Genomic DNA, 22,685 nt, shown 5'->3' with positions numbered 1-22,685 from the left:
CAAGAGTTTACTTCTTAGTTTGGATGGATTCACATTTCCATGTTTCACAATTGAGAGGAGCGACAATCATCTAAATCAAGAAGTTTTAGAACTTCATCTCAATCCTCCCATGTCCAATTGCTCTTAGAATTTGTGAGATCATAGTTCTTTGTATCATGTTTTGAGTGGTGGGATATATCAAGGATGTTTGCATATAAAGCTTTAGTCTAGCAAAGTTCATTGTCTCAAAATTATAGTTGTACATGAATGTAGCATAAAATTTGTCCCATTAAAACAAAAGTGCACGCGACAAATCTTCAACTTTTATTTTGTGAAGTGGACATGTTGTGTCTCAGGCATCACTTGATCTAAAACTTGCATTAGAATGTAATTAAAGCAATATATTAATATCCAAAAGAGATAAGTGGGCAATTAGAAGCACAAGAGATAAACATTTCTACTATGGACTTCTCGCAGTCTTTAGGACCTAGTAACAATATGTCCAAGTTATTACAGGTATGATAAACAGTCTATAAGAGAAGCTCCAACAATTTTGTGTAGCCATTCTTCAATCTAATGTCACTAAATTATGCAAAGAGAATAATAATGATATTTCTTTGATAGGCAAAAGCACTATCAGGTAAAGGCCAATGGTCTATAGCTAGGTGGGCACCCCTTGTAAATGTGTTATTTATTATAATCACAATACTTTACTGGATTTCACTATGGAAATAATATGCTTTTTATTTTATTATGGATTTTGCATATTTGCTACATGATCTCTGACTTGTCACACAAGTGTGCACATTTGAGACTGTTTGAATTATGCTTGTTGTGTATGATTAAAATTATTAGTTTATTTGTGAATTACAAGTTTAAGCTTTCTTAGTGATAGTTTTAAATGAATAAACTATAACTTGTATTAGGGATGGTTTTGACTAAGTACGCATAGTTTTTAAGTTAATCTTAGCCAAACTCAACCTCTTAGTCTAATTTTGTATTTTGTCCAAAAATATATCATCTTGTCATTTTAAAGTATTGGATAAGTGAATTATTCATTGTTTTTATATTATTATTGGTTGGATACATTTTCTAGATCATTGAAAAATCTAAAATTTTATTTGATGTATAATATTCCAATTATTAATGAAAATTAAAAGGTATTTCAATCTTAAGAAGAAGCTTTTCCAGACAAGAGAAATTAGCATTCTCTTCCATTTTCTTCCTCTCAAATATATGTTTAGCAAAGGAGACCTTTCAAGCATTCATTGTGGAGCTATCTTATCCATTTTGAGTGGATATAGAGCATGCTTTAGAAGTCATGGATAGCTATGGAAGCTTGACAAGACTTTATATTTTGGCCATAACTACTGCATACGATATGAAATAATTTAGCCTACAATACTCACAATATGCACATGATATAAAGAGTACAAAAAGTGTCATGGTTTGCACAAACATGATATGCCAAGGGACTGTGAGTCCACCTTGCAGCAATGCATTTGGCCTTGACCCACAAGGATCAACCCAAGAGGTCCTACTAACCTATAGTCTTTAATGGCTTTCTAACAATCTGATCTATGTTTCTTGCCCATGTAATTTCTAATTTATCTAAGCCTTAGTGATAGTCTTGAGGTATTCTTATGCACATTGTTTCTAATTTCTCCAAAAAGCATATTATCTATCTCATCCTATGTTTGTTGATTTTTTTCTAGTTGTTTACAACTCAATATAATTCTGTTTAAGTAAAGTGTGTTGTTTATTGACACTCATTATAATTTATCCTTCTAATTTTTTCCTTAATGTTTTTGCTAGTCAATGCGGCAATTTGCTTACAATGAATTGGTCATTCTATTATCCCTAAGTGCAGTAATTTTTGCAAGTGTTTCATCAAAAGAAATTCAATAATGCATCTAATCACTATTTTAATAAGGTATTTTTCAAGCTCAAATTTCTTCAACTTTATTTTAATCATGTATATTTCTAACTATCTCTTTGTTGATTTATTTTCCTATATTAATAAATGAAGAAATTTCACATTTACATTATCACAATAACTAATTTAAAATTACTACATAAATATTCATTCATTTAAATAATCTAAAAATTAATACTTTTAAGAGTGTATTGGCCTAAATTAATTAAATCAATTTTGTTGGAAAATCCTTCTTAATGATAACTAGATTAAAAAGTTAAATCAATAATAGTTAATTAAAAATGGTTTTTTCTTCCCATATACAATTTTACTTATGCATAATTTACTTATACAATTAGAGGCTTTTTACTATCACACACACACACACACACACACACACACACGCCGCGCACAACTATTGAATTTAAAGGAACATACAATGAGCTAATTTTTTTTCTATTTCTCATTTTGATTCTGAAAACTTTGCTATCACAAATTTTTCTATCTTTAAGATATCCTTTTAAAGCATTTTATGAATAATAGCATATCAAAGCTTTCTTTTTGTAAACCTGTCTACATATAGATTATTCTTACTAGATTTTCCCTTCTAGTATTATACTTCATAATTAATTTGTTATGGGTTTCTTTTCATGATGATCACATGTTTTCCATGGATTAATTTTATTAATTTACTCAATTCTCATTGCAACTATTTTGATTTATCTAAAGAAAAATTGCTCATTAATGTAAGGTTAACTACATTGTCTTAGTTGTTATGACTTAAAAAATAATTTCTTAATTAGTCTAATTACATTCTACATTTAAACAATGGGATATTCAAATTCCACTAAGATTGCTTTTGAAGAATCTTATCTATGCAAATTTAGAAATTGTAGGTTCTATGTCTCTTTTGTTTTGCTATTAATTTATTGAAGAAAAACTCATTTAACTAACTATTTATGACTTTGTTTTGATTATGATATAACCATTTAAAATGAAATACAAAGAGTACATGTACTTCGTTTGTATTATTTACATTTGCGCTTGTGTTTCAAATGGTGGAGGATGGACTTGCCGAATTTGAGGGCCCTGCTAAGTTGAGGCACTTGTGTTGCGGCATGATGAAAGGGAACGAAGGGTTAGAGAAGAGTTTCTTTTTAATCTTTCTTGTTGACGAGAATTCGTAGAGGGTTCAAGTTGCCACAGAAATGACACATTTTCTACAAGACTAGTGTTAATGTGTGCTTGCTTCGAGTAGACTCGATGTGGACACACACACACACACACACTCTCTCTCTCTCTCTCTCTCTCTCTCTCTCTCTCTCTCTCTCTCTCTCTCTCTCTCTCTCTCTCTCTCTCTCTCTCTCTCTCTCTCTCTCTCTCTCTCTCTCTCTCTCTCCCTCTCTATGGATGTAGTAGCCTTTCGACTTGACTTCACTTATTTTCTTCTTCTCCCATAGGAAGGTATTTGTAGAAATTGTTGGGGGGGGGTCAAGTTGTTGCTAGGAGAAGTGAAGGAGGATTGTTGATGATGATAGAGGATGGGATGACATTTTTGACATGGCAATCATTTGGAGTGGCAAAGGGAAGGGTATTGCCTTTTTTTAATAAGGGCGGAAGAAAATCAAATTAATTTTTGAGGAGAGGGGGGCATGATAGCCTAGTGGCCTAAAAAATGGTTGCCCTCTACCACATTTAACTCCCTCTAAACCCATCCCCCCCCCACAAAAAAAAAAAAACCTTAGGCTATCATTTTTCATCATTTAAAAAAAATATCTATGCTTCATGCGTGCGATAAAGATTCAACAAACTGTCGAGCCAATCATAGACTTGAGGTTAATCAAATTGTCTTCATGGCTCATTGAGCATATTGCAATATTGAGAGATTGTTCAAAGTGTTTGATAGATGGCATATAGTAATAGAATCAGCATGCATATATATAAAAACCTTGGTATATTACATTCTCTTCCTCTTAGAGAAATTGAGATATCCTCATCTCAAGAGAAACTCGGGGTGATCTCTCTAGAGAGTAGACTCCTCAATTCTTATTGCATCTTCTTTTAGGAAGTCTTTCCATTGAACAAGGTATTCTCGAATAGTACAATTTCATATTAGAGGATTCTCTCTGATTTCTAATATTCTCTTAATTGTACCTCAAGGACTCCTTGAGTTGGCATTACAAGTTGTTCATCATTAAGAACATCTTCAAGGTTAGGGATGTAGTATTTTAGGAGGCTTACATGGAACAATATGCTCTAGACTTTGAGATGAGGCAAAAGCTCTAATCTATAATCATCTCTACCGAAACACTTGAGGATTCCATAGGGACCACAATATCTAGGATTGAGTTTTGTGAATTTCTCAAGGAAGAGTGAGCTTTTCTTTGGCTGAACTCTTGGGAAATCCATGTCCCTCCCTTTGAAGGTTTGTAGAGTCCTCTTGGGATCTACATAGGCCTTCTATCTATCTTGACCTGCCTTAATGTGTTGATGTATTGCCTTGGTCTACTCTTCCATCTTCTCCAGCATTCTTTTGGATGCTTCAACCCTCAAGGTTGTGTTGGAAAAATTTAGAGGGGATAGACACTTTTGCCCATACAATGCTTAAAAAGGAGTCATACCAATGTGTTGCTAATTTGAAGTGTTATAAGCAAACTCAACTAGTGGTAGGTACTCAATCCATTTCTTTCTCTCCCTACTATAATAGGCCCTTAGAATTTCTTCTAGAACTTGGTTGATTGGGGCCAATAGGTTGGAAGTGAAAATTCAATCCTTATCATTGACAATTTTCTTGGGTGATTCATGTAATTGAAATATTTATTTGACAACCAACTAGTAAAGCAGATGCCTGAAAGGTAATTATTATAGGAATGATGTGTCTACCTTCATCAACATGTTAACAATTACTAGGATGGAATCATATCCTCCTTATATAGTTGGAAGATCAATTACAAAATCCATGTAGATGTATCTCCACTTGATCTAAGGAATGTCAAGCGAACGTAGCTCTCATGGCAATTTGATCCCTTCATCTTTGATCCATTAGTAACTCAAATATTGAATTATATACCTCAGTATATCAACTTTCATTCTCTAGGATGGTGGTAGCTCTTTTTTACAAAATTTGGGTCATCTAACTGCTTAAAATGAAGCATGAACAATACTTGGACTTTGTTTGTGTTGTTTGCATTTGCACTTTTGTTGGAACAATAGAGGATGGAGCCACTGCATTTGAGGGCCCCACTACATTGAGATAAGAAAAGGAAGTGATGGGTTAGATAAGGGAGAGAAGCATCTTCTTATTAATGCATGCTTGCTTCAAGTGGACACCTTTGAGCCATTCTCTCTCTCATAATTCTCTTGCTCTCTCTCTCTTGATGGGTATAATAGCCTTTCAGCTTAACTTCTCTTGTTTTCTTCCTCTCCTATGGTGGAGGTATTTATAGAAATAGAAGGGGGGAGAAGATAAATGATGACATCATGGAAAGTTCAAAATTCAACTTTAGGGGGGAGGGGGGAGGGAGGTGGCTGGGATTGAGTTGACATGAGGAGGAGTTAAGGAGGATTGACAATGACAATGGAGGATAGAATGGCGTTTTTGGCATGTGGTAGTTATTTTGAGTTTTTTTTTTTGGGGGGGGGGTGGGGTGGGGCTACTTGGAGGTGTAAAAAATAGTCACCCCCTACCCAATATAACTCCCCTTGAGGCCCCCCAACCCCTCTTTAAGAACCTTGGGCTATCATTTTCCTTAATTCTTTTTCAAAGATCTATGCTTCATGTGTGTGATGAAGATTTAGCAAATTGTCAAATTGGTTGCCGAAATAAGGCGAATCAGTTCATCTTTGTGGCACATTGAGAAAACTGCAAGATTTGAAGCTTTTTCAAAGTCTTTAATAGAAGGTGTATAGCAATAGAATTGACATGCATATATATAAAAGCCTCAATATATTACAAAGGGGCCTCTCTTTAACAGGGTGGATGTCCTAGGGGTGTCATTAGTCTTATAGAGCTATTGTAGAGGGACTAGAAGAGGGAGAGGGACAAGGAGAGGGAGGGGGGTCTATGACATCTTCATCATCATCATGGATCCTCACTGTTGGGGGTAAAGGCGCCTCCGCCGTGCCGCCCCGTGCCGCCCCGTGTATTACTACACTGACAGTACCCACCACTGCACACTGCAGGTGGCGGGCGCCCGTCACGTCACTTTATTCTTTATTCTTTTAGTGACAGTTTGAATAAAGGAAGGCCCGGTCACACATTGTGACCGTTGGAGTTCCCATTTCTTGTCTCTCTCTTTCTTGCTCTTGCTCTCCCGCCATAGCTCGCGTGCAAGCTTCGATCCTTCTCACCTTTCAACTTGTATCAGAGCTTGGCATTCTCTTGCTCGAGCTCGACTCGGTGCTTCCCGACCTTCACATCGACTCGCTTCACGCATTGGGTCTCCATCCCGGCAGCCATAGCCGACCTCTCGAGCTCCCGACTCTCCCCGACTTCCCGAGCTCCATCCCGGCCTTCTTGAGCTTCATAAAGGCCTTGCCCTTGAGGTATTGCTTCAGCATTTGCAGGCATTTTTTGAGTGTATTCTCAGTTTGAAACAGGGCAGGAACAAAGGGCAGCCACTCTTCTTGAGCTCCATAGCTCATATCTTCCCTCCCCTTTGCATTGGGCCTTCATGGCTTGGTATGTGCCTACCTTGGGCCATCATTGAGCCCCCCCACACTCAACATTCAGCCACGTTGATCAGCAACCATTTTCCAGCAACTCACGCTGATTTCAGTGTACCTATTCAGCCCTCCCCTCCTCACGTGTTGAAGCTGCAGCCACTTGATCTTCATCAAGCCCTTGTGTGTGGCCTATTGGGGCTTATTTTGGAGCCCCCCAACCATCATAACTCCACGTGATTGGCAGCAACACTCCAGGCCTCAACACACTGAATATGGCACCCATTTTCAAACTTTGACCTCCACGTTTTACAGCTGAATGCTTTGTTGCTCATGGAGCACTCATCATTGGCCTATTTGGAGGGCATTTGAGCCATTTTTTGGATGTCATTTTGATGCTTTGGCTTGACATTGAGGTCGGGAGCTGATCATTCTCAGTTTTGAAACTGTCATTCACTGCATAACAGTGCTAGAAATAGGGCAGCACCCCTGACACTGACATTTGTTGCTTATGCCTCATTCCATTGGAGCTATTTGATGCCCGTATGCGGTCTACTTCCTACATGTATTGGGGATGTATGCATTTGGTTTGACCATGATTTTGGCTTGAATTCGGGGCTGAAATCTATTGTTTAGAGCAGTAAATACATGCTGGAATAACAGTGGGCTGAAGGTACTTTACATGCTTTGGTTCGTGACATATGCTATTTGGTTCGTGTATGCCATACCGACATTTGGAGCTTGGATTTGGATGTATTTGAGCATTCCCGGCTTACTTGATCACTGATCTTGGTTGCTATTTGGATGTCATTGAGTTGACCGAGAGCTTATTTGGGCTTATGTATTGCTTCATGGTTAATACGACCGGTGCTTCATGTATGTCATGCTCTCTTGGATGCGCTTGATGCATTGACAGGGTCACTTATCACTGGTGCTTTCTCTTGGGTTGTTTGAGCTTCTGAGCTCGCTTTGTACGCCTTTGTGCCAGTGGGAGCATTTTACATGCTTGCTTGACCTTTGACAGTTGCATGCTATTGGAGCACTTACATGTATTTGGAGCAGTTTATGTCTTGAGCAGCTACATACGCATTGAGACTTTGGGATCATACTCTGATCTTTATGGATATGCATTGATGTACTCTTGGTTCACAGGATGCTTATGAGCTGAGTCTCATATTTGGATCTTTCTCTTTGAGCAGACACCTATTTGTGTCAGGTATTGGCAGTTATAGGAACACTTTGCCTAGAGTGTCTAGGGGTGTGCCTTTCACTGGCAGATGTTATTTTGACATGCTTCGGTGTTGAGCTCATGTTCTTTTCACTGTCATTGGAATTTCTTATGTCCGTTTCATGCCGGCTTTGGACCTAGCATTGTTTGCTTGACATTGGATCCTATTTTGGGACAGTTTGCTCTCTAGACTGCATACCTGCATTTTATTACAGCAAGCAGTTATTGGTGGACTGAGCAGTATTTTTTATGCTGAAATATCCTGATTTGGTGTACCGCACCTAGTACTAAGTGGGCAGCATCTTTTGGCACACTTTTCTCGCCATTTGGAGCTCATTTCAGTGGATTTTGGGCATTTTCTGCAGTAAAACAGCCAGCAGTTTTACATTGTCTGTGCATTTCCAACCTGCATTATGGCATCCTCTTCGACTGATAATGCCATATTTAACATCACAAAGTTGGATGGTACCAACTACTCTTATTGGAAGAGTCAAATTTGGCAGGTCTTGGTGCAGTAATCTTAGATTAAGCCACTTCGGTTGAGTGGGGAGCAGCCTGAAACTATGGACAATGACGACTGGCTTGAACTTGATGAGCTATGCAAGTCCACGATTGTATTGTCTCTCACTGAACAGGTACATTATAATGTATTTGAGGAAGCACAGAGTGCAAGGGATCTATGGAATAAGATCAAGAATCTTTATGATAAGAAAAGTCCGGCGAGTCAGATGTACTGGTTGAAGCAGCTTATGGATCTGCGCATGAAGGATAATGCGACTATGTCTTCTCACTTGAGCCAGTTCCATGCTATATTGAAGAACCTGACTTCGCAGGATATCACCTTTGGAGAGGAAGTAACTCCTCTTTTCTTGCGTGGGACTCTGAATGAGTCATGGGATGTATTCCGCACTGCCCTATGTGCCTCTAGTTCTACTCTGAAACTGAATGATGTTGAGAGTGCTCTTCTGCAAGAAGAGGTTAATTGTAAAAACTTGGATGCCTCTCGTGTTTCACATGCTTTGACAGTTAGAGGCAGGAATGACAGGAATGATCGTGGTAATAACCATGGCCGTGACTCGTAGAAGGGTCGGTCTAAATCTCGTGGAAAGTCGCGTAGTAAGTCGCGTGGGCGCAACGCTAATGTCACTTGTCATCATTGTGGGAAAAAGGGCCATATCAAACCACAGAGTCATGAGTTGCGCAATGAGAAGCGCAAGGATAAGGGCAAAGAGAAAGTGCAGGAGAAGTCCTCTGAGCGCAGCATAGTACCTGCGAAGTCCAGCGTCAAGATTGAAGAAATTAATGTCATGCAGACCGAGGATTCCGATGGTAGTGATGAGTTCATACTTGCAGCTAGTTCTTCTGATGCTTCACACTTGACTGAGACACCTAATATGTATGCACAGTGCTGGTTATTGGATTCAGGTGCGTCCTTCCATGTGATGCCTTACCGTGAGTGGTTTCACTCTTACCGTACTGTATCTGGATCAGTCAGACTTGGAGATGACAGGTCTCTTGATATTGTGGGCTGTGGTGATATTCAGTTGCAGTTTTCCACTGGCAGTTCATTTTTGCTTAGGGATGTACATCATGTACCTGCGCTTACGCGCAGTCTTATGTCTGCAGGACAGCTGGATGATGTAGGATTTCATGTATGTTTTGGGGATTTTGCCTGGAAGATTACTCGTGGCAGACTTTTGCTTACTAGAGGCGCCAAGGCTGGCAGCCTCTATCCTCTTGTTGTATCTGGGTCTTCTGTAGACCATGTTTTGGCAGTGGGTTCTATCCCACATGTATCACTTTGGCATGCTAGTTTAGGGCACATGTCTTTGAAGGGAATGAAAATGTTATCTGGTTTGCAGTATCTTCCGCCTTTGGATTATGCATGTTTTGACTCGTGTGATCATTGTCTTTATGGTAAGCAGAATAGGTCTACGCATAAGAAATCGGGTAGGCCACGCATGAGTGAGCCCTTGGCATTGGTGCATTCCGATGTTTGTGGGCCTATGCCTTGCATGTCTATGGGTGGCGCGAAGTACTTCGTTACCTTCATTGATGATTTTTCTAGGAAAGTGTGGGCTTATTCCATAAAGCAGAAGTCCGATGTCTTGGCAGTTTTTCAGAGATGGTTTGCTCTTGTTGAGAACCATACTGGGTATAGGCTGAAATGCCTCAGGACAGATAATGGGGGAGAATATGTCTCGCATGCTTTTGAGCAGTTTTGTGATGACAAGGGTATTAAGCGCCAGTTGACCGCCCCTTACACCCCACCCCAGAATGGTTTGGCTGAGCGCATGAACAGGACTATTCAGGAGCGTGTGCGCTCTATGCTTAGCCATGCAGGCCTACCCCAGAGTTTTTGGGCTGAGGCAGTTAGTACGGCAGTGCATGTCATAAACCGATCGCCTTCCAGTGGATTGGATTTCCAGGTTGCAGAGGAAGTTTGGGCTGGTAAGCCACCCTCTTATACGCATCTCCGTGTCTTTGGATGTGAGGCATTCTACCATGTGCCCAAGGACAAGAGGAGTAAATTGGATCCAAAGAGCATTAAATGCATATTCCTTGGCTATGGTAAGTCAAGAGAGATGGGCTATCACCTATGGGATTCGCAGGTGCGGAAAATAGTACGCAGCCATGATGTCGTCTTCCATGAAGACAAGATGCACAGGTAGCCTGAGAAGGTGGTTGAGATCCGCAGAGTGATCTTTCAGGAGGAGCCTAGAGCTCTAGCACAGCCAGTAGTACAGCCTGCAGCAGTTCCTCCACAGGGCCAGGGTGTTGGACAGGCAATTAGACAGGCAGCAGAGCTTGCAGTGAGACGGTCTGCTAGAGACAGACGTCCACCTGACAGATTTCAGCCCTCTATGCATTATGTTTTGGTTACAGATGCAGGAGAGCCTTTCACTTATGTTGAGGCTATGCGCAGGGGTGACAGTCACTCCTGGGAGAGGGCTATGCAGTCTGAGATAGACTCCCTGCATAAGAATGAGACTTGGGATTTGGTTGCCTTGCCTAAGGGCAAGAAAGCTTTGCCATGCAAGTGGGTGTACAAGCTGAAAAGTACCCCTGGACACCCCAAGCCGGCATACAAGGCTAGATTGGTAGCAAAGGGTTTTAAGCAAGAACATGGTGTGGACTTTGATGAGGTCTTCTCTCCTGTGGTTAAGATGACCACCCTGCGCTTAGTCTTGGCTTTGGTTGCAAAGCTTGACTTAGATCTATATCAGATGGATGTCAAGACGGCTTTTCTACATGGGGACTTGCATGATGAGATCTATATGGATCAGCCTAAGGGCTTTGCAGAACCTGGCAGGGAGCACCTAGTGTGCAAGTTGAAGAAGAGCTTGTATGGCTTGAAGCAGGCACCTAGGGAATGGTATCATAAGTTTGATGCCTTTATGCAGTCACAGGGCTACAGCAGGAGTGCTATGGATCCGTGTCTTTACACGAAGAAAGCCCGTGATGGCAGTTTGCTTATCTTGGTACTCTATGTTGATGATATGCTGATAGCAGGGAAAGCTCATGATGAGCTAGATGCTCTTAAATCTCAGCTGAAGAAGAGCTTTGAGATGAAGGATTTGGGACAGGCCTCACATATACTTGGGATGCGCATTAAGCGCGATAGGCATCAGGGGCTTTTGTATCTCTCACAGCGGGAGTACATTCATAAAGTCCTTGAGCGCTTCCTCATGCAGGACGTAAAGCCTATTGGCTGTCCTTTACCTTCTTATGTGAAGGTATCACAGGCCGATTGTCCGCAGATAGATGAGCAGAGGGCCGAGATGGCCAAGATCCCTTATGCTTCAGCCGTGGGCAGTTTGATGTATGCCATGATAGCCACTCATCCAGATATTGCGCATGCAGTTGGTGTTGTGGCACGCTATATGGCTACACCTGGCAGCAGACATTGGGATGCCGTGAAGGGTATCATGAGGTACCTGAAGGGCATAACAGATATGTGTATTTGCTATGGCAGCCAGGATACAGGGGTCGTGGGGTACACTGACTCCGATTATGCAGGACATGCAGATAGTAGGAAGTCCACTTCTGGCTATGTATTCACCTATGCTGGAGGGGCTGTCTCTTGGATGTCCAGGGTTCAGAAGTGTATGGCTTTGTCTACCACTGAGGCCGAGTATGTTGCAGCCACACTGAGGCTTGCAAGGAGGCCATATGGTTAGGCCGTCTAGTTGCTGACCTTGGGATTGATGCTACACCTACACTGCATTCAGATTCTGTGAGTGCCATTCAGTTGGCTAAGAATCCGGTCTTCCATGTGAAGACGAAACACATTGAGGTGAGGTATCACTTCATACGTGGTGTCGTGGAGGACAGGTCTGTTGACCTTGTCAAGATCTCCACTGACGAGAATCCTGCAGATCTGCTCACAAAGAGCCCCACTACTGAGCGCTTTGCCTTCCTCAGGAGGTTGATGGGCGTTGGATGAGATGTTGCCTTTCGTCATCCCTTGTACCTATGTACATTTGTAATGTCTTTTCTTTTTTCTTTTCTCTCTCACTAGGGCAGATTCGCCTTTAAGTGGGAGGTTGTTGGGGGTAAAGGCGCCTCCGCCGTGCCGCCCCGTGCCGCCCCGTGTATTACTACACTGACAATACCCGCCACTGCACACTGCAGGTGGCGGGCACCCGTCACATCACTTTATTCTTTATTCTTTTAGTGACAGTTTGAATAAAGGAAGGCCCGGTCACACATTGTGACCGTTGGAGTTCCCATTTCTTGTCTCTCTCTTTCTTGCTCTTGCTCTCCCGCCATAGCTCGCATGCAAGCTTCGATCCTTCTCACCTTTCACTCACTACATAAAAGAAAGGCACAAAAAAATGCATTCTTGATTGCCTTGGATTGCCCTAGGTAATGACCCCTTTGAGCTAGCATTGGCTAGGTCTCAAGAACCTATGATGAGAAGGATCCTAGTGTACACAAAACAAAAAATTACACAATTCTTAGGCATGCACTATAAAATAGAATGTGGGTGTTTATACTATAAGAGTATTACCTATGTGCTCTTTCATGCAAGTCTTGTGAAAAACAACCCTTGCTTGGATGAATAGATTGTACAGTAGCACTCAACCATGCAAGTGGGTCCTCAAGTTTGTCATTTGTGAGTTAGTTGTAGTTAGCCATCTCATTTGATATCTACTCCCTTGTCATACTGGTAGTTTGCATAAGAGTCCTCCATTCTAATAGTAAAGTCTATAACCCCCCCCCCCCCCCCCCCCCCCCCCCTTGAGCCATCTTATGGACCTAAAAATAGATGTTAAAACTTTAATAAGAATCAACTAAAGGATTATATATCTAAATCTGTGATGTTAAGAACATGAAGTGCAAAACTAATGTAAGAGCCATAGGAGTTCGAAAATATTGTCTTTGCCATTTACTCAATCATATTCCCATGTATCTCTTTTCATGAATGAAATGTTTTGAAGACATTTTCTACTATGAATGAAATGTGATTTGGGCATTGAGGTAAGAGCTATTTATTTCTTGATATGTACTTATTGCTGTGAGAGAGTTTTCATTACTCTTGATAGTAGCTTCATAGATAACTTTAGACATTGAGGGTCAAGAGATTTGCCAATTCTTATACTTATCAAGAAAGTTGGAATAATGTACAAGTATAGGTAGGAATACCCTTTTATCATTAAAATCCTAGCTAGATTAAATTAATAGGAAAGAGTCTATTATGTCTAGCTAAGGTTATCTTAGAGTAGGGAGATGCTTGGTTTTTCTCTTATGGTGTTGCTTTAGAGATTCATAAAGGCCAGTCACCCAACTCATCCACCATGATTCTTATGGTCTTGCTTTAGAGATTCACAGAGGCCAAACACCCAACTCACCTACCATAATAACCATTTCCATATCCTTGCTTGTTTCGAAACTCTTTTTGCACTTAGACCTAAATGGCCCCTAGCAAGGTTGGAAGATTAATTGATAATTGGTCTTAAATCATGCATTTGCCACTTGGATATCTAATGACAAGTCTCTTTGTGGCCTCCATAAATGCAAAGTTGGGTGGAAACCCACAGTGATAGTGAGCTTATTGAAATATCAAAATCATCACAAGCCCTAAGTGAATGCACACAGGATTTACACTAACTAGAATTCATTGTTTTTCTCTTACGTTTCTTTCCATCAATACAAGGAGAGTCTTCCTACATATATTGCATAATAAAAACTCAATTTAGCACCTACATTATCTAGCATAACACATTCACCTACATACCATTTAGGTGCAACTACATGTAGCAAACCACTCTAAAAAACTAGTATCCTAATTGCCATTGTAGAGCCTCACCTCTTGTTTGAATATAGATGTGGTGCATTCTTTGCTTCTATTGTACATGTTTCTCCTCTCTTATTCTCTTTCTCATTTTTTCGACATGCTATCTTAGAGCTTATAATAAGAGGTATGAAACCTGTGCTACATTGAAGAGCTATGGATAACTTTAACTCTCATCCTTGCCTTAGGAGGACTTTGGTTCTTAATGCTCAATTGAAGAGGTCTCTATGCTAGACTAATTTGTTGGTGTCATACTCAAAGCTATTCACATTTTTCAAAATTAGGTCCATTGTTGAATATCACACTCCCCACTCCTCAAAATGGGATATTGTAGTTGTTATTCATGACCTTCAAAGTTTTTATTTAACATGCACCATTCCCATTTCCAAAGCCTTTCGTTAATTGTTTCCCACTCTTTAAACAAAGCCATACATAATGAGCTACATGTGTCACACACACACACACACACACACACACACACACACACACACACACACACACACACACACACACACACACACACACACACACACACACACACACACACACACACACACACACACACACACACACACACACACACACACACACACACACACACACACACACACACACACACACACACACACACACACACACACACACACACACACACACACACACACACACACACACACACACACACACACACACACACACACGCGCGCGCGCGCGCGCGTGCGCGCGCGCGCACGCACACATCTGATGGTGTTTTGCTTGTTCACCACCTACACATTCCACCTATTACCATAAACATTACTCTGCCTATGATATAGGAGCTCAATAGTAGATTTTAGTATCATATGCACCATATTTATCACCATAAAGTACTCTGCATATCATATATCAACTCATGGGTAGAGTCTAGTATCACATGCACCATATCTATTAAGATATTTCTCTCCTCTATACATAGATATATACATATATATGTATATATGTGTATGTGTTTGTGTGTGTGTATATGTATCTATGTACACGTGTGTGTGTGTGTGTACATATATATGTTTATATGGGTACTTGTATTAATTACTCCCCCACTCTATCTCTATTTTTTTGTATAGGCTAATCTTATTAAATACTAGAATCATGAAATACAAGTTACAAATGAACTATATGACTAGCTAAGAAATTGAGGAAACCGCAACATGCCAAGAAACCAAATCATCCTTGAAAATGATGCACCATGCTCTGTTATGCTAAACTACAAGTGTAGAAGACCTCTCAATTGAACGATATGACTATGCACTACAAAAAGAGAAGAAGAAACTCATGCATTCTAGATAGTCAAGTTATGCTAGCAACCCTAGAAATGTAAAAAGTTCAAAGTAATCTTCACCTAAGGCTATGCCAAAAATTGTCAACCAATAGATGTATGGTAGGTCCAACTGTAAGATGAAAAATCTCAAACAAAAAGACCATACTTTTCTTTCCATCAAGTAAGAAATACGCTAATGATGATAGGACTCCGAACTTGTATAGAAGCAAGAACCATTAGACAATTGCATGTTGAGGGTGGAAAAGAGGGAGACCACTCACAAGTTTTCTCCAAATAAATATTTGCATTTGAAGGGGGTTTTAATAAGCTATCCCACCATCACCATTGATTTTGATCAAGTACTATCTTTGCTAAAACCCAAACGGAATTGTCCTTATGTGGCAACTATCCTTTAATTCTTCAATCTTGCTATTGCATACCCAAGTATAAGCTAGGAATAGGTTTCTAAACATACAAGGATGTTGAAAACCATAAATTAAGATATCCTCTAGGGACAAGAGAAATCCTTTAGACCAGTTAGAATGAGATCAAGATTTGTCACATTAGAAAAAGTGCATTAGAAATAAAAATCAAGTCAAGCCTTGCCATTCTATTCAACATGGGTTTAGCTTATTGTTCGGTTCCCATAAAATAATCATATAAGCAACCAATAGTTTAATTATAGAGAAGTAGCTTCTAAGTGATCACATCACTTGGATGCTTGTGAGGACTTCTCAAGCACCAATTTGCAAGAACAAACTAAATGAGTCAATAGCAAGGAAGATTTGAGGTTGACCTGCTAATTAAAAACACGTGGCTATCATGCCTAAATTTTAGTGTTTCCATGAAAGATGCACCTATATTTGAGAAAGAATCTTGCTATAGAAACCCAAGGCTACTAATAAAGCCATAGCTTCAAACAAAGTCATGCACATCTAATAGTCTACCATCTACTCTTTTAGGTGTATATATATGAGAAATGCCAAAAGAGTCCTTTTTCTAGATCATGAAAGGAAGAGATTCTGTGATTCTTTGCAAAGTGGTCTTTGACCAGGTCCCTCCCTCCTCCCCCCCTCTCTCTCTCCCCCTAAAGCCCTCATCCAAGGAAATCAATCCCACATAATATGTAATGCTAATTTTCTAATGTAGGAGACTTCTCGAGTGCCATTATGTTGTGTACTCTTGAATGGGAATAAAATTAAACACATTCTAAATAATACGATAATGCAAGAATAACCACACACACACACACACGCACGCACGCACGCACGCACGCACGCACGCATGCATGCACACCCACACACACGTGTTAGACACATTGCTAGAAAGGAAGATGGAGGGAACTTACCTCAACCTAAACATGCAATTGGAGATTGTGAGAATGAAGGTCAATGGAGAGTGATATCAAAACTACATGTAAACTTGGCAACAAATGATCGAGGAAATAAGTTTGTCGAAAATTACCAAACAAGGATCAATAAACATATGCTTATGGCAGTTTTTGAAATGAGCATCACTCAAGCCATTTGCATCACATAAGCAATCATACTTAGTTTGCATGCATCACTACAAGTGTTAAAAAAAAATCATGACATAAAAGACTATTGTAGTAATATTACAAAGACATCAATTAAAAAAAGATGGATCCAACGACATAAAAATGACACCTTATTGTTTGCATTGGAAACTCGATGCTTAACCAACGAAATTGCCATCACATGAGTGAAACCCTTTATTGCTTTGTTACATTGGCCTTGTCCACTAAACTTATTCTTTTCTAGTAGTGATCGACATTACAACCATTGAGATTGAGACGATTGATAAGAGTCATGTGATTGTGACTAGGGTTGGGCTCCCTCTAATGCATCATCTCTTTGTGTTTCTATATCTCTTGAACTCTTTATCTCTCATTTCAATTGACCTTTTTTGCTTCCATTTCTTCTTTTTAAAAAATTATTGGTGTCAAACACCCCACCCTCATTATTAACAATTCACACATGATTAGATAACACTATGTGATGTGTCATGTGACAGTTCATTATGGCACACATGTATGGTGATTTTGTTGCAAGATTTTATGCTTACAATAGTGAAATGAGCTTAATAGTGTGGTTTCTCAATAATGAATCTTTGTTGAAATGTGATGTGTAGCATACTTTTATGTATTTATGGAGAATGCAATGCATTCACGAGTAGTTCATTGTAGTTGAACTACTTGTTGTGCTAATTTTTTTTTCTATTGTAAATATACTTTAAATATGAACACCAATTGATCACTTGATCTTATAGGTTGTAGTGGAGATCATAAGCTTTGAGAAGATACCTAGCACATACAATTTGGCACTATATTCGAGAAGTTATGTTAGGTTTTGTACTAAAGGGAATATTTGACCACATTATAATACACTAAAGGGGGTCTAAAATGAATGAAATGTCTCATTACAATGTAGAAATAAGTGGAAATGGTAGTATACAATAGTCTTGCAATAAAATTGTCTAAGCATGTTGAGGATCATTCATTGAAAGAGGATAAATCACACTATGTTATGTCTCAGGTAAGAACTTGTTAATGTAGAGATTTATGGGATTTTTGCAATGGACTTTGATGCCTCATTAGAGTGTGAAAACATGTTGGATTGTGGTGAAAAAGAGTGTTGCAATAATAATGTCTAAGGGCACTAATGGTCACTCATTGGAAGAGGATAAATCAAATTTTGCCATGCATCGTGTAAGAGTTTGTGTCATAGATTTGTAGGGAAGTTTTGAAGTAGATTTTGATTCTTGCAATGGTACAATTAGCTTATAAGGATGTTCCTATGGTGTTTCAATAGCAAATTATTATTGAAATGCAATGGCTATCATACTTTGATGTATTTATAGGCAATGGAATGCATTTACAAGTAGTTGTGGACTACTTGAAGTCACAACTCAGTCATAAAACTATTTTAATTATGCACACAAATCAAGGACATGAGTCTATAGCATCACAGTAGAAATCATAAGCTTCTTCAAGGGGATACCTAGCACGTTCAATTGAATGCTTTCTTTTGAAGTTACATCATTTTTTGTATCCATGGGGTATTATACTAATCTTTGGGTACATGTAATGGGAAGGCCTAGAATAAATATATCATCTTATTAAATTATGGAAATGGGTGAAAATATTAGAGTATAAGAGATTGACTTGTTTGGCTTAAAATAGTCTTCTACAATTGGCTCCCCACCAAACACAACTTTTATAGGAGGCCTCTCACCTTTTCAATCAAAACACAATATTGTTTGGTTTTTTATTGTGTTTTTTGCAAGCATTTTGAGGACATTGATAGTTAAATATGATTGGCAAGATAGGGTTGACCATGAGTATGAGGAAGATCATGAGGACCCATGAGGTAATGATCAAGATCATGAAGTCAGATTTTATAGCCACTTAGATTGAGAGGATCAATATGAAGATTGTAATGATCATGTATATTGAGAGAATCGCATGAAGATTAAAGAGATCTGCTAGATTTGGACTTTGATCATACTTCCTCCTATCCACAATCTCTTCATGTTTCTCTATCTATCAAGTTCTTTATTTTTGAGTTCATATATTTCTTTCTTTTTATTTAGTTCATTTTGCATATAGCAATTGATTTATTTTCTTCCATTGCATATCCATATTTCACAAGGCCAAACGACCCTACCCTCATTATTGACAATTGCCACAAGATCAAATGAAACTATGTCATGTTTTATGTAATATACAATGGTGCAATGAGCTTATGGGGATATCTATATGGTTCCTTAGTCATAGGCTTAGTTGGAGTGCAACTGCTATTGTACTACTAGAGGTATTTATGAATAAATGCATTTATGAGTAATTGGCTGCAAATTGCTTATAACTAAAACTTTTTGGAATAAAAATTCTTTAAATATACATATAAATTGAATATTTGAGCTTATAAAGTCGTAATACACATCATAAGGTTTAAGGAGATACCTACTAGCACATACTATTTGGTGCTATACTCTGGAAGTTATATTTGTTTCTTTATAAGCAGGGAATTGTGGGCTATAGTATGGTTCATGTAAGGAGAAGGTCTAAAATGAATAAAATACCTCATTACAATGTGTAAATGGGTGGAAATGGTAGAGAAAAAGAATTTTGCTTAGAAACCATCTAAGCATGGTTATCATCTCTCCTTTGAAGATAGTAAATCTAACTATGCTATGTATCACATAAGAGCTCGTTCCTATAGACATGTATCATCATTTTGCAATGGTTTTTGATGCTTGCAAAGTTAAGTGAGCTTATGAGGATATTCATGAGGTCCTTTAGTAGCAAATTATGTTTGAAATGTAATGAATACCATATTGTAATTTGTTTGTACAAAATGAATTGCATTTATATTTAGTTGACTGCATGCAATTGAGACATTTGCAATCATAAATTCTATTATGAAGCTACTTTAATTGTGTACACAAGTATTTGAACTTGCAATGCCATAGCGGAGATTAGCTTCAAGGGAATACTTGGCATATTCAATTTGGTGTTATATTTTGGAAGTCATGTCTATTTTTGTATTGACACCGCATTGTGAATTGCATTGTAGTATATGTAATGTGGGGGCCTAGAATGACTAAAGTATTGGGATATTGTGTGACAAGCTTCAATATCATATCTTGGTGAGGCTATTATGTAAAATGGATGGTGTTAATGGAGGTCATGGCTCCCTTATTGCAAAGGAGTGAGTTCAATAAGAAAATAGTTGCTCCTATTGCAAAGGAGGGCCTTGTTCACTACCAATAGGAGCAACTATTTTCTTAATGCACATTACACATGCACACAATTATTTTGTTGCTTGCATTGCATATTTTATGAATGCATTTGTATTGATAGGTCAACGAAATTCCTATATTGTGAAGACAAGATACACATTGTAGGTAAAAAAAAGACATTCATTAGAGAGCTACCTTTTGACTCAGAAGTATGAGGCAGAGAGAATTTTTTTAAAATGCAATGCCATTTTGGTAGTTTAATAGATTTCCTCACAATGGCTCATGGGAGTAGAGCCTAACAATTCAAGAGTTCCAATTTGTCATTGGGTATCGAACTTGGCTTCCTGTGCAACCCACATAGATATCCTAATGGCTACTTTAAGATGCTTCTTTGCTACTGGACACACTTTGCCTAGGGTAGAGGGGCTAATGGGTGGCAAAACAATTGACTTGATGCATGGTGCTCTCATTGAACAATGAAGATTTTGTGGCCCTCTTGCCTTAGATGTGTTCATAACAAGGAGGGGAAGCAATAGAATATATATTTCATTGGGTGATAAATGATGACGTTGCGCTGAACATCAAATGCGAGATAACGTTGACGAAAACAAGCTCTTGATTTATCAGTGCGATAGTCGAATTTGAAACCTCACCCCTGGGTCCCATGCAACTGAACTATCCGCCTCGATACAAGCAACTTGCCTCGCACATGCTTGTATCTTGTCTTGAGATTAAACACAAAGGTCTTATTACTAACCCTCGGTAGTACTAAGAAAGTGTTTGCAATTGGCCTCTCTACCCTAGGAAGCATCTCCGTGTCACCCTTTGCCCCTTTCACCCTGGTTAGCACGATAGACCCTTTGGAAGGCCTTTTCGATCCGCCGAGAGGGCGACGATGGCTCTGTCGAGACCAGAGAGTGCGTATGCGGCAGTACTGCGCCTGATTCGCCTCTTACCCTCCTCTTCTCGCTCCTACTACTCGCGCTTCGCGAGAGAAAACTTTGCAACCTACAGAGACGAGACAGACCCTTCATCCATCGCTACCCTCCTCCGGCGAGCGTACGACCACTCCTGCTGGATTCTCAACAAGGTATGTTCTCCGAGGTCCATCTTCATTCCCGTTCTTTGTCCCAGAGGCAAGGATTTCTCTCTCTCTTGCTTGCGAGAGAGAGAGAGAGAGAGAGAGAGAGAGAGAGAGAGAGAGAGAGAGAGAGAGAGAGAGAGAGAGAGAGAGAGGCGTGTTTGTAGATGATAGATATACGGTTCATAATCTGGACCACCACATTTTGATTACTGCATTTGCTTTCATGGTCTGTATAGACAAGGTATACAGGTAATTTTATGACTATACTGTGGGTTATGCAGCATCTCCAACTCTGAATATGCAAGTTATGTCCATTGCAAATATCTGGCATACATGCTTTGATACTCTTTAAGTTTTAGCAATTTATTGCACCTGCATATGCATAATCTGGTGTCCAAGTTTTCTATTTGATATACGATATGGCTGAGCCGCATTTTTGCCTTACCAGTATGGAGTGGATAAGGCAGCAGCCGAGAACCTGAAGCAGATTTGCGAGTGTTAAGTTTTGCCTAAGATCAGCAGAGCAGCTCCATGGGGTAGAAGGTCTGACATATAATGCCCTATGCTGATGACATCACAGTCACAAGAGCATTGGCTTGTTGTATGCTTTAGAAGAGATGCGGTGCTTTGGCGGATCATTTGTGATACATTGGTTGGAGATGTACTCTCAGTCAAAAGCAACTAGTTGGTAAGCAGAATAGTATGTTGGCTTGCTTGTCTTGAGATGCCTCAAATCAAAATTTCTAGCCCTCATTCAAATTATATGCATGCTATGTGGTGGTTGTCCATATGGATGTAATTGTTGCACTTTTGTGCAATCATTGTATATAAATGGAGGGCTAACTGCTTTCTCATTGTTATCATAGCCCTATGTTGTTGGATGAGTATTGTTAGTGTAAAAAAATGCATGTTTGTTTCCTATTATCGAGGAGTTCTAGTTTTGTTGCTACACTTGAAACTATTGTGTACTTTAAAGGCTAATAAACTATTGTTAGCATTTGTCGTCCATGTTGAGGAATTGTTTGAATGAGGACTTGAGTAATAAGAAGCCATATCTATGAACCATATTTAACACACTACATAGCAATGTACCACAAATGCACAATATTTTTTAACAATTTGAGAAACTAGCTGTGAAAATATAGAGGCAAGGAGATGGGCAATTTTCTTCTTTCAACCCAACAATTCCTTTTTAGGAGATGTGGTTTTTCAAAAAAAGAAGAAGAAAGAATCTGATGTTTCTCAAACTTTGTCACACGAATTGCATGAGGTGCTATTTGAAATGGAAGGATTTCATCAATAGCAATGACAGCATCTTGCAGACGTCATGGGCTAAAACAAGAACAATGCAATCATATCTTGCTAGAGGTGACAATTAGAGCGATGGGGCCTTTAGGATCAATTTATGGTGTGTTATGATTTTAGTTGAATATGCCCTTAAAGGAGGAAGCTTTTGGAAAA

The 22,685-nt window shown here is 39.3% G+C and overlaps 1 protein-coding gene across 1 annotated transcript; it reads left to right on the top strand.

The window, feature by feature from the left end:
• The first annotated feature begins 20,936 nt into the window (after positions 1 to 20,936).
• On the top strand, positions 20,937 to 22,143 carry LOC148009511 (complex 1 protein, LYR family protein). Its single transcript, XM_087672905.1, has 2 exons — positions 20,937 to 21,230; positions 21,673 to 22,143. The coding sequence occupies exons 1-2, from the start codon at positions 21,036 to 21,038 to the stop codon at positions 21,724 to 21,726; spliced, it is 249 nt and encodes an 82-aa protein (XP_087529031.1). The 5' UTR covers positions 20,937 to 21,035; the 3' UTR covers positions 21,727 to 22,143.
• The last annotated feature ends 542 nt before the right edge of the window (positions 22,144 to 22,685 follow it).

The sequence above is a fragment of the Lygodium microphyllum genome, chromosome 30, assembly GCF_053477565.2.
Source record: "Lygodium microphyllum isolate KBCC chromosome 30, Lygodium_microphyllum_v1.1.10, whole genome shotgun sequence".
In the NCBI taxonomy this organism is placed as follows: domain Eukaryota; kingdom Viridiplantae; phylum Streptophyta; class Polypodiopsida; order Schizaeales; family Lygodiaceae; genus Lygodium; species Lygodium microphyllum.
The sequence above is the reverse complement of the archived record's forward strand: the minus strand, read 5'-3'. Positions and strand labels throughout refer to the sequence as shown.

What these genes read in the sequence shown, in the direction of transcription:
- LOC148009511 (XM_087672905.1), top strand. Translation starts at nt 21,036, where the DNA reads ATGGCTCTGTCGAGACCAGAGAGTGCGTATGCGGCAGTACTGCGCCTG. An exon ending in CCTGCTGGATTCTCAACAAG is followed by an intron (nt 21,231 to 21,672) that starts GTATGTTCTCCG and finishes TTGCCTTACCAG; the next exon opens with TATGGAGTGGATAAGGCAGC.